At 34.4% G+C, this 12,077-nt stretch overlaps 2 protein-coding genes across 2 annotated transcripts in view; both read left to right on the top strand.

The window, feature by feature from the left end:
- LOC101891182 (uncharacterized) overlaps window positions 1-12,077 on the top strand; it is an 82,526-nt gene that overhangs the window by 15,503 nt on the left and 54,946 nt on the right. The gene's annotated exons all lie outside the window — the stretch shown is intronic.
- On the top strand, window positions 6,991-7,866 carry LOC131805466 (uncharacterized). The gene is made up of 2 exons (XM_059128660.1): window positions 6,991-7,535; window positions 7,600-7,866. Exons 1-2 carry the CDS (start codon window positions 7,170-7,172, stop codon window positions 7,837-7,839), a joined length of 606 nt encoding a protein of 201 aa, XP_058984643.1. The 5' UTR covers window positions 6,991-7,169; the 3' UTR covers window positions 7,840-7,866.

A 12,077-nucleotide genomic window follows, 5' to 3' on the forward strand; every position in this document is an offset into this window, starting at 1 on the left:
GAACACACACCTGGATCGACTCCAAATGTGCTGAAACGGATTGGTTCAAATAGGCCTAGGTTCTAAAGCCGTTATTTTGATGAGACACGTTTTGGTCGTATTTTCTGCAAAAAAAAAAAAAAAAAAATATTATTATTATAATTATAATTATAATTATTATTATTATTATTATTATTATATTATTATTATTATTATTATTATTATTATTATTATTATTATTATTATTATTATTATTAGTATTATTATTATTATTATTATTATTATTATTATTATTATTATTATTATTATTATTATTATTATTATTTTTATTATTATTATTATAGATAAAAGATGTCCTTAAGTCTTTTTTTTATAGACAAGGTCATTTTTATAGACAATATCAGACGTCCTCAGATGGATTTTTTCTTGCTGTAGAATAAATGAGCTCATCTGATTTTTTCCTCACTTGCTACTTTTTTATAAATAAGTTACTAGCCTATCCAATTGATTGATTGCTGACATACATTTCTCCATGGCTTAATTCCGTGTGGCAAAATCTCAAATTCGATTAATTTATGAATGCCATTGTCTTCGTCTCCACACACAATGTTTATAACATTTCATCTAATAAATTTTACTTTTACTCTTCTTCCGCCGCTTAATTCCGTATTTCTTTGTTGCAACAAACGCATAGCGAATGAACGCAATTACCGTAAAGTGATGATGAGCCAGCAAATGGGAAGAAACAGCAGTGCAACAGCACTTCCAACAGCTCCAAATGGCTAACATTTTAATTCAGTTTTTTGTTTCCTATCAGGCCCAACTCATTTGCAAGGCCAGCACGGCTTACCAAGGCAATAGGTATTGTTGATATCGACGTCGATGCTGTAGCTCCGTTAGTCGTCCAAATGGCGTCATGGGGGGTAGGGTTAATCTACTGCAAGACACACATGTATGGATCATCAGTAGAGGTGTTTTTGTTGTTGTTTCTGTTTACCATGGAAGCTCATACAAACTTGCTCTTGTATGATCGCCCCATCATGTTGGCAATTTAATAACAGGAAAAATTAATAAAGACTCGTCCGAATGTCAAAGAATGTTCGAATGAAAATGCCTTTTGACGTTTTCCAGCCGAGTTGGTAACTTTCCTCGCTTTGTAATGCAATGCGAATGAGGAGTATTTGCGAATTCGCATTAATGTTGGATGAAAGTCATTCATTGTTCGCACACACACTGATGGTGGAAAATAACAGGGGTAGTTTGTTCAGGAGTGGAAATTGCTTATATGACTAATTTTGGATTTGTATTGCGGACAGACCGAGTAGAGAGTATGCACTTCTTAAGAATATTCTGGGTCTTCTATAAGGTTTCATTGGCCTTCCAGAATGAGGCCTATTTCTCTCTTATTGGGATATACTTGGGACGACTCTCTGATCTTATGCGAGAAGACCTTTTGCTCCCCCATGAGTGTGAATGGAATACTAATTTTGGGACCGTTATTGCTGGGATTATCTCATCAAAGAGCTGTAATTCTGGCAAGTAAGCAAAGGCCATAGTCACCCGGTCCAACAATATTATACCCTACAATACTATAATGTATTGGAAAGCCCCTTGAGGCCAACATCCATTTTTGTCGATATGTATATTTTTTTAATAATCCAATACATTTGGGAAAAATGTTGTCTTTGCTTTTTGAACAATAGTTGTGATCCACTTTACAAACTAAATATTATTCGATCGCCATCCAAAAAGCTATGCTTCTGTCCTGTCCTACGATCTACCCTCATGCGAAATTGCGTGAGGATTGTTCTTTAGATGGTCCAAAGACAATATTGACAAATTTCATGTTGATCGGATGATAATTGCTATCAGTATAAAATACCCTCAACATATAGTTAAAAAAATAGTATGGTGTACAAAATATTAAAAAACCATTAAAAACATCAAGCCCGAACTTTTAATGCCCTTCACCTTGGAGTAAAGAAATATTTTTATATAAAAGAATATGAATTCAAGCGTGTTCCACTTTAAACTTCATATACCAGCAAGACCGTTTGGATAATGCACTTAAACTTATCAAAAAAATATAAAGTGGGTGAGGCGTTGTATGGGGGTCATACCCTCCACCATTTGGAACGAATTTTCAAAAGAAAAATAAAATCCATTAAATTTTCTGTTCAAATCTTTAAAATACCAAATGTAGACGTCACCTGCATAGGCAACTTTTGTCATAAGCCATTACAATATTCAAATGCGATGCAATATTCAAAATTGACCTGCACAGGCAATTTTCCGTCTTCGGCTGTAGTATTCATTGCGAAGAAATTGGCAAAAATCATCAAACTACCGAATATCGGAAGGTACCGTAATATGGCGGCTATACCAAAACGTAGACTGATACTGATATCATATTCAATGCCAAACATCCTAACATAATTAAAATTGTTGCGACAAATTTTGAAGCTTTACGTCAAATTATGTGAACTGTATCGTCATTTCAACAGACGGACAGACATCAGGCATCAGGTTGATCATGAATATATATACTTTATTGGATCTACGACGAATATTTAGGGATGTTACAAATGGAATGGCAAATGATACCCTCCTTTTCGAGGTGGAAGGTATAAAAATGCGAATTATATGTGATTTTTTTAGATTTAATCCTTTTCTGCGAAGAGGCCATTCTGAATTGTCAAAATCAGTCCAGCCCCAACACATATGTATCAGAGTCACGTTTGAGTTGTGCGAATGAGGGCTTGGATATTCGTACTTAAAGCGCATGAAAATTACCTTTTAATGATCTGCATAGAATCATATTCTTAATCGATTTACGCATATCCGTCCGTCGGTCTGTCCATGTATTTTTGTAAACACAGTACAGGTCACATTTGTACAAATGCAATTTTGTACAAATTATTTATTTGGCCCAAGGACGAACCCCATTGAAATTGGAGATAATCAGTCAATATTTAGATATATCTCCTATATATATCTTCGTCCGATTTGCCTTTTATTGTTCACCAAACAGTAAGGAAATGCACTTATGACCAAATTAGGCCTGAAAATAACTATGCCAAATTTGATCGAAATCGGTTCAGATGTAGCTACAGCTTCCATATATACTTTTCATCCTATTTGTTATTTTTGTCCTCCGCAGCCGTAACGTGCATTCTGTAACAACGATATTTGGGTAAATATATCAAATACAGCTCAGAAATACCTTTGCTAGCTCCCATATATATCTTCATCCGATATGTCTTTTATTGTGCACAAAACGCGAAATATTAGCCCAAATGGGATGAAATTTGGCACTTACGACCAAATTGAGTCAAATTTGGTGAATATCGGTTCAGATAAAGCTATAGTTCTCATATATAATGTTAATCCGATTTATTATATGTGTTCTCCACAGCCATAATATGCACTCAGTAACAACGACATTCTGGGGAATATATCAAATATACCTTTGCCAAATTCTACCGAGATCGGTTCAGATTATGATATAACTCCCATATATATCTTTATTCGATTTCAAGGTAACAATGCACCAAATGTGTAATACAAGCCCGAATTGAAAAGGCAAAAATGCTTCGGAAAATTAGTAGACATCGATTCAGAGATGAATATTCCCCTCAGTCCTTTTGGACTTTAAAGTATATCTATTATCTTAGTTGGTATGATTTATTTCCCACAAATTTCTCATAAAAAATTTATTTGTTATGTGAAGCTCTACTAAATATGCAAAGTGGTGTAGGGTATCATAAAATCGGCCTCGCCCGACTTTAAGACTTTATTTACTGTTTTAAGGATGAGGAAGACTAAATTATTTCAAATTTGCTATCAGTGGTATTTGTCGACTCATTGAAATTTACCAAACTCAACACACCACCCTCCCCTTATTTGTCACACTACCACTGATTGTCTCTCCATTTCATAGTTGCGACAAAAAAAAATCTCATGTTAAATATCTTGAAAAACGTATAAATAAATATTTAAGATATGTGTGATTTATCATGTTTGTTTATATATTTCTATTCATCTGTGGCCACACAACATCGACAACAACAGAAGCAGCAGCAAAAAAAGAGCGCCGAGAGATTTTCTAAGATTGGAGTAAATTTTCAAAAGTCGAAGAAGAAGAAGAACTTACAACAACAACTTCGTATAAATTCACTTTTTCTATTGGCATCTTCAACACGGAATTGCAAGTGAATTGTTTTCCTAATTCCTTTAACTTTTTCTTTCGTATCGTTTTGGAATGTTAATATGAGCTTTTGTTGTTACTATTTTTGTTTTCTTCTTCTTTTTCGTTGGGATTTTTGTGAGACGCATCGAAACAAAAATATCTTCAAAAAGACTTTCTTTAATTAAAAGGTCATGGCCCATAGAAATGGGGTTAAGTAGTCATGAAACTCAGAACCAAATCGAAGATGTCTAAACAAATTTCCTCTGAATTTAATTTGTGAATGAATGAAATTTTGAGGTTAACCAAAGCCAATGGCCAGTGTTGAGAATAGATTAACATACATACACCACCCATACAATATGGTGTGTCTGATAGGAAGTCTGGGAGTTTGGATAAACATATATGCAGCGGCATTTATGAGTGTTTTTATATGAAAAAATTTAGCAAATGTTTGATCACGCCATTCGGTAATTATTTTAACCAAAATAATGTAAGTCAGATGTTCACAAACTTGACGGTTAAAAGTAGGTTTTGTAACAAAAAAACTTTTAATTTTTATACAAACTTCTTTTATTATCACCAATTTTTAATGGTTGGATTTTATGCAAAACATTTTTGCGGATCAAGAAGTTTTTTGCTTTGTTATAAAAGGTTTGTAAAACATGATGTTTGCCAAGAAAGTCTTAAAGATATTCTTAAAACCGTTCTTTCTTAAAATTAATTAATTAAATTAGTAAAGCTCCCGTAACAAAAGAGTTTATATTGGGAATTTATGTGAAGTAGATCATACCAATTATGAACCAAATAACGATATGACTTCGATAAGGATTATATTTAAACAAGTAAAAAAGGAACTAAGATCGGCCGGGCCGAACTGTTAATACCCTCCACCACAATGAAGGATCTTGAAAAAATTAGAACAAAATCCGTAGAAAAATACCACTTAAATTAAAACCATTAAATGGGGGGTATACGAAGGCGTGGACGTGTATAGGCAATTTTTTGTGATAGCCTGTAGTACCGAACTTCCAATTTGAAACAAATTCATTGAATATTGTTGCTAATATAATCAAAATAGGGAATAAAGAGAGGTACCGTTATATGTGGGATATACGAAGGTTGCAGTATTCATAACGAGATTCAAACTTAAAATACGAAATTTAAAACAACTCCTCAAAAGTGCGGCTAAAATCATCAAAATACCGAATATCGGGGGTGAGGGGGGTACCGTTTTATGGGGGGTATACGATATCGTGGACCTATGTAGACAATTCTTTCCAGGGGGTAAAGTATTAGGGAGGAACTCCTTGTGTTAGTTTTTAGACAGTTCCATTGATGAATGTGGCTAAAATCAGGAAAATACCGAATATAGGGATGTACCATTATATAGGGGATATACGATATCGTGGATCTATGTAGACAATTCTTTCCAGGGGGTAAATTATTCGGAAGGAACTCCTTGTCTTAGTTTTTAGACAATTCCATTGATGAATATGGCTAAAATCAGGAAAATACCGAATATCGGGAGGTACCTTGTAGAGATCCACGATATCGTATATCCCCTATATCTATACAAGGTGAGATAAAAAAACTGCAACAAAGTCAAACACCTTAATTTTTACATTTTTTTTAATTTTAATGAATGAAAGCAAAAAATGTCGGAAATAGCATCAACTTTAAGAATAAGTTTAGATTTGTTCGAATTGGCCAACTTTGGCACGAATTATGGTCTTCAAACGGCCAATGAAACTGTCACACGCTGCCCGAATGTTGCCACGCGGTATTTTGACCCATTCCCGGCGACGTGCTTGCTTGAGGTGATCGACACTATGGTATTTTTTAGTGCCAACCTTGCTTTCCAAAATACTGAAGACACAATAGTGTATCGGATTTGTATTCGGAGATTTTGGTGGTCATTGTGCTCTGGAAATTTTGTAAACATTCTTGGGTGACGCGTGCTGAGTGCGATGGTGCTGAGTCCTGTTGGAATGTCCAAGGTCTGCGGCCAAAATGTTTGCGTGCTCAAGGCTTTAATTAATTTAACCCTCCAGAATATTTTCACGATAATATTCGGCATTTATTCTGATGCCACAGTCGATTAATACGAGTCGAGAGCAACCATCGGCTGTTATGGTGGCCCACACCATCACCATGGTCGGCGCTTACCAGAACTCAAGCGCCGACCATGGTGATGGCCAACCGAAGGTGCACATATTCAGCTGACCTCTTTGGATAGTAAACATGATCATTTTGTTTGTTTACAAATTGCTGGACAACGAATGTTCTCTCATCGGATAAAACCAAATTCGGCAGTTCACCACTTTCGGCCAAGCGAAGCTCTTTTGATTCTATTCGATGATACAAAAGATTTATTCACATTTAAATGCTGGTGAGCTCTAACGATAACCACTTGTGGTTTTCCAACCAAATATAAAAAACACCACACTATCACGCTTGAATTCTATCATTGGACATTCCACCTACAATGCGACATTTACCAGAAACTTTTCAAGAAATTGTGCAATGCATGTATGTACAATTTTAACAATCTAAAGGTAAATAGCATACACTGTTTCGATGCAGTTCGCTTTGAGGAAATATCAATAAGTGTGTATGTAGTCGTGTACTATGACCCCGAAATCAAAGACATTTTCCAATTGAAAACGATACTACTTTTTGTGATAAGAAACAAATTTGTCATGCAAACAATATCTGTTGGTCGCAATTTCGTATTTGATGAAAGCAATGATAAATGTCATCGTTTTGAGTCATAAAAACAATGCTTTTATTTTAACGTCACTTCGGGAGCCTCGAATGTCAGATAAACAATCATAAAAACATTATTAATTAAACAGACACTCAGATCACAAGTCCAATGGAAGATTTTATTTTCGCATTATTTTTATTTCCTTACTTAAAACAAATTGCAATTTCAAAAGAGGCAGTCATTTGAAGAGAAAAGTCAGACAATAGCAGCACTTGATTTGGTCGATTTGAGAATATGTATAAATTGATAGTATTTTGCATAATTTCACAAGCCAATAGTTTGAGAATTATTTCCATGGTTAATCAAAATTTGGCTGAAATTATTCGTAACTCCAATGCCAGTATCGTCAATGATCCGGAAAGAAGTGCCGAATGTTTTTCGATTTATACAATAAAATTGACAAATTTAACGAATGAATTCGAAGCAAATTACACGAGGTGTATTGGAATTTCAAATAACGCCACCAGTTGTTTGCATCGACAAGTGAAACCAGATCTGGATAGAGTGGATTTGCTGAGAGATGAAATATGCTCGAGATTTTATATGTGTCGGCGAAACGACAGTCAACCCTACACATATTTTGAGTGTATGAATAATGCGGTGAGTTTTGGGTAAACAATTTGAAACATTTTGAAAATATTTTCATTTTGAAATTATTTTTTAGGCTGGAGAGGCTATACCCACAACTCATTTATTACAAAATCTTTCGAAGGATAAAATGCAATATTTAAGTTTTAAATATGAAGTTATCCGATATAATGAGTACACATGTACTGAAACATATTCCCAGTTATATCTCCAGGAAGCAGAAAGTCTTCGTGATGAATTGGAGAAATGTTTAAATGCAGCAAATAGGACAAATAATAATAGTAAACTGACTAAGGGGATCCAAAAGATACTGTGAATGAAAATTCGAAATAAAAAATAATATAATAATTTAAAATAAAAAATAATATAATAATTTTACAAGGACTTTTCTAGCTACCAAAACTGGTTTGAATGATATTTTTCCAAAGACTATTGGAGCTATGACTATCAAAGCCACAGGCGTGGATGTTTTAAACATATTTTTCCAAGGCCCTTAATTTTATTTTTTCAAGGACTATCAATGCCATATGCGTGGATTTTTTAAACATATTTTTCCAAGAACCTTAAACATATTTTTCAAACGACTATCAATGCCGTAGGCGTGGATTTTTTAAACATATTTTTTCAAGGACCTTAAACTTATTTTCCCAAAGAATATCAATGTCCTATGTGTGGATTTTTTAAACATATTTTCCAAGGACCTTAAACATATTTTTCCAAGGACTATAAATGTCCTAGGTGTGGATTTTTTAAACATATTTTTCCAAGAACTATCAATGCCATAGGCGTGGATTTTTTAATCATATTTTTTCAAGGACCTTAAACTTATTTTTCCAAGGAATATCAATGTCCTATGTGTGGATTTTTTAAACATATTTTCCAAGGACCTTAAACATATTTTTCCAAGGACTATAAATGTCCTAGGTGTGGATTTTTTAAACATATTTTTCCAAGAACTATCAATGCCATAGGCGTGGATTTTTTAATCATATTTTTTCAAGGACCTTAAACTTATTTTTCCAAGGAATATCAATGCTATAGGCGTGGATTTTTTAAACATATTTTTTCAACGACCTTAAACTTATTTTCCCAATGACTATCAATGTCATAGGCGTGGTTTTATTTTTCAAGGACCTTAAACATATTTTGCCAAGGACTGTCAAAGTTTAAGGCATGGATTCTTTAGACATACTTTTCCAAAGACACTAAACAGTTTTTTCAAGGACTATTATGCCATAGGCGTGAATTTTAACATATTTTCCCAAGGACCTGAAACATATTTTTGCAAGGGCTATCAATGCCGTAGGCGTGGTTTTTTAAACATATTTTTCCAAGGGCCTTAAACATATTTTTCCAAGGACCTAAAGCATATTTTTCCAAGGACTATCAATGCCGTAGGTGTGGATTTTTTAAACATATTTTTCAAGGACCTCAAGCATATTTTTCCAAGGACTATCAATGCCGTAGGCGTGGATTTTTTAAACATATTTTTCCAAGAACCTTAAACATATTTTCCAAAGACTATCAATGCCATAGGCGAGGATTTTTTAAACATATTTTTCCAAGAAAATTAAATATATTTTTCCAAGAACTATCAATGCCGTAGGCGAGGATTTTTTAAACATATTTTTCCAAGGACATTAAATATATTTTTGCAAGGTCTATCAATGCCGTAGGAGTGGATTTTTCATTTCTCGCTTCATTTCCAACGCACAATGGCCACCGAAATCACCGGATACCAATCCGTTGGACTATTGTGTCTGGAGTATTCTGGAAAGAAAGGTTGGCACTAAAAAATACCAAAGTGTCGATCACCTCAAGCAAGCGCTTCGCCGGGAATGGGCCAAAATACAGCAGAGCAATATTCGGGCAACGTGTTCATTGGCCGTTTGAAGGCCAGGCTAATAATATTAAAATAATAATTTACACATATTTTTTAATGACCTTAAACTTATTTTTCCAAGGACTATCAATGCCATTGGCGTGGATTTTATAAAAATATTTTTCCAAGGACTATCAATGCCATAAGCCTGGATTTTTTAAACATATTAAAAATACTATTTATTTTCTGCCTTGAAAATTTTCCTCCACCTTCCCATTTTGCCAACTAAACAAATTTTATTGCAAACAAATAATAAAAATAACATCACAAAATTGGACAATGGCAAATGTCTACAAAATAATTTCACTCTTGCCGTGGAATGTCAAATATTTTACACTTTTCTTCAATTCCAGTCATTAGTTTTTATTTGGAATATATTTTCCAGAAACAAAGAGATACTGGCTACTAAATTGGCAAATGAGCAAAGCAAAAATACAATCGCTTGTGACCACATACGGTGGCCCGTCCAATATTACCAATTAATCGATCACGAAGACAAATCTCCAAGACCATAACTTCACTGTAGCTGGTGGACTGCGAGAGGATAGGTGCAACTTGTTAAGTCATTACAAAGTCAAATAATTAACTGCATTGAGATAATTCCACAGAAATCGAAGAGAAGACAAAAAGTTGTCTTCGAAAACCACAACGCATAAAGATATAAGTGTAAGTAAACATCTTGAAAGGATGGACAAATCTGGGAGGAGGAATAGGCATTAGTGACGTGTTCAATATCTTTCAAATAATATTGAAAGTTTCCACAAAATGAAAATAAACAACAAAATAAAAATAGAAAAAAATATCATACGTGGTTTGTTATATATTTTTTGTGTTGGCACAAGTACACATTGGGTGATTTTTTTATACCCTCCACCATACTATGGAGGATATATTAACTTTCTCTTTTCGTTTGTAACTCAAATACTTATTTCATCATGTATATATATTCTTGATCAGCGTAAAATTCCAAGTCGATTTAGCGATATCAGTCTGTCTATCTGTCTGTCAGTCCGTCTGTCTGTTGTAATCACGATATCTTTCGAACGAATTGAGATAGAAGGCTAAAATTTCCCACACATGTTTATTTTGCCAGTATACAGGTTAGGTTAGGTAAATAGCCCCTATATAACGGTACCTCCCGATACTCGGTATTATGATGATTTTAGCGACATTATTCACCAAAATTGATTCGAATTTGGTATTTGAAGTTCGTAATGGATACTACAGCCTAAGACAGAAAATTGTCTGTGCAAGTCCACGTCTTCGTATAGCCCCCAAATTACGGTACCTCCATAAATTCGATTTTTTTTTTTCAAATTTGGTATTTGAAGTTCGTAATGGATACTACAGCCTATGACAGAAAATTGTCCGTGCAGGTCAACGTCTTCATATAGCCCCCATATAATGGTACCTTCCAATATACGGTATTTTGAGGATTTTAGCGAAATTATTTAGAGCTCGTAATGGGAACTACAGTATGTGACAAACCTATGCAGCTCCAGGTCTTCGTATAGGCCCTAAATATTAATACCTCCCTATATTCGGTTTTTTGACGATTTTAGGCACAATACTCAACGAAATGGTTTGAGATGTCGTATTTGAAGTTCGTAATGGAAGCTACAGTCTGTGACAGAAAAATGTCTATGCAGTACCAGGTCTTCGTATAGCTCCGATATAACGGTACCTCCCTAATACGCTATTTTGATGATTTTAGATACATTATTCATCGTTTATTTCACGTTTCGAATTTGAATATTTTAATGGCTTATGACAAACAAAGCCTATGTAGGTCCACGTCGTATAGACCCCAATATAACGGCTGTATTCGGTATTTTAAAGATTTTAACAGAATTTTTAACCTATCTTATTTTTTGAAAGAGTCCAAATTCGTTCCAAATGTGGAGGGTATTTAAAGATCGGCCCGGTCGAACTTACTGCTTTTTAACTTGTTTTATTTTGCACTGAACGAGAGATAGAGATAGATAACGAGATAGTCAAAAGTTTGGAGTTGCAGTTTGTGTTCAATCCAGGTATAATTTATGTCAGTAATTTCAGGCTCGAGACAAAAATATAAACATTCAAAACCCTCCACTGTGCCAACAGAAAAACCCCAAAGTTTTTCATTGCCAACATTCGCCGTAACTTTGTCAGCTTATCCAGCAATTATCGGGTGGCAGTATGGTCACATCCATGTCCACCGCTCTGCTAAACTAGTTGCATCCAAATATTTGCAAATGGCAATCCCCTGAAGAGGTCTTTTTTCCAATTCATTCATTTCTTTCCCAGTATTTTGTCAGTAAATTGTTTATTTATTTTATTGTCGCAACGCGCTGCTTGTTTGCCAACTTGGCAGCCTACCACCATCAGCACCACCACCACCACCTATCACCAGGCATCGACGGTTGGGAAAATGACGACGTATTTAAAGAAAAAGTGAAATTTTCAGCATTGAGTGTAAATAAAATTATATGGTTTTGGCATAAACTTAAAAATAAACAAAGTCATAATATAACGGTTTTCAACGGTCGTTAATCAGCAGCCAGCAACCTTCATGGTGGTTTTCTTCCCAATCGCTGGCGGTTTTAAAGTGTCATAAACAAAATGTAATGAATTTGAAAAAATGAGAAAAAACATGAAATTTTAAAAACAATAATTGTAATGTCAACTGTTTT

This window comes from Musca domestica, unplaced genomic scaffold, assembly GCF_030504385.1.
Source record: "Musca domestica strain aabys unplaced genomic scaffold, Musca_domestica.polishedcontigs.V.1.1 106, whole genome shotgun sequence".
NCBI lineage: Eukaryota > Metazoa > Arthropoda > Insecta > Diptera > Muscidae > Musca > Musca domestica.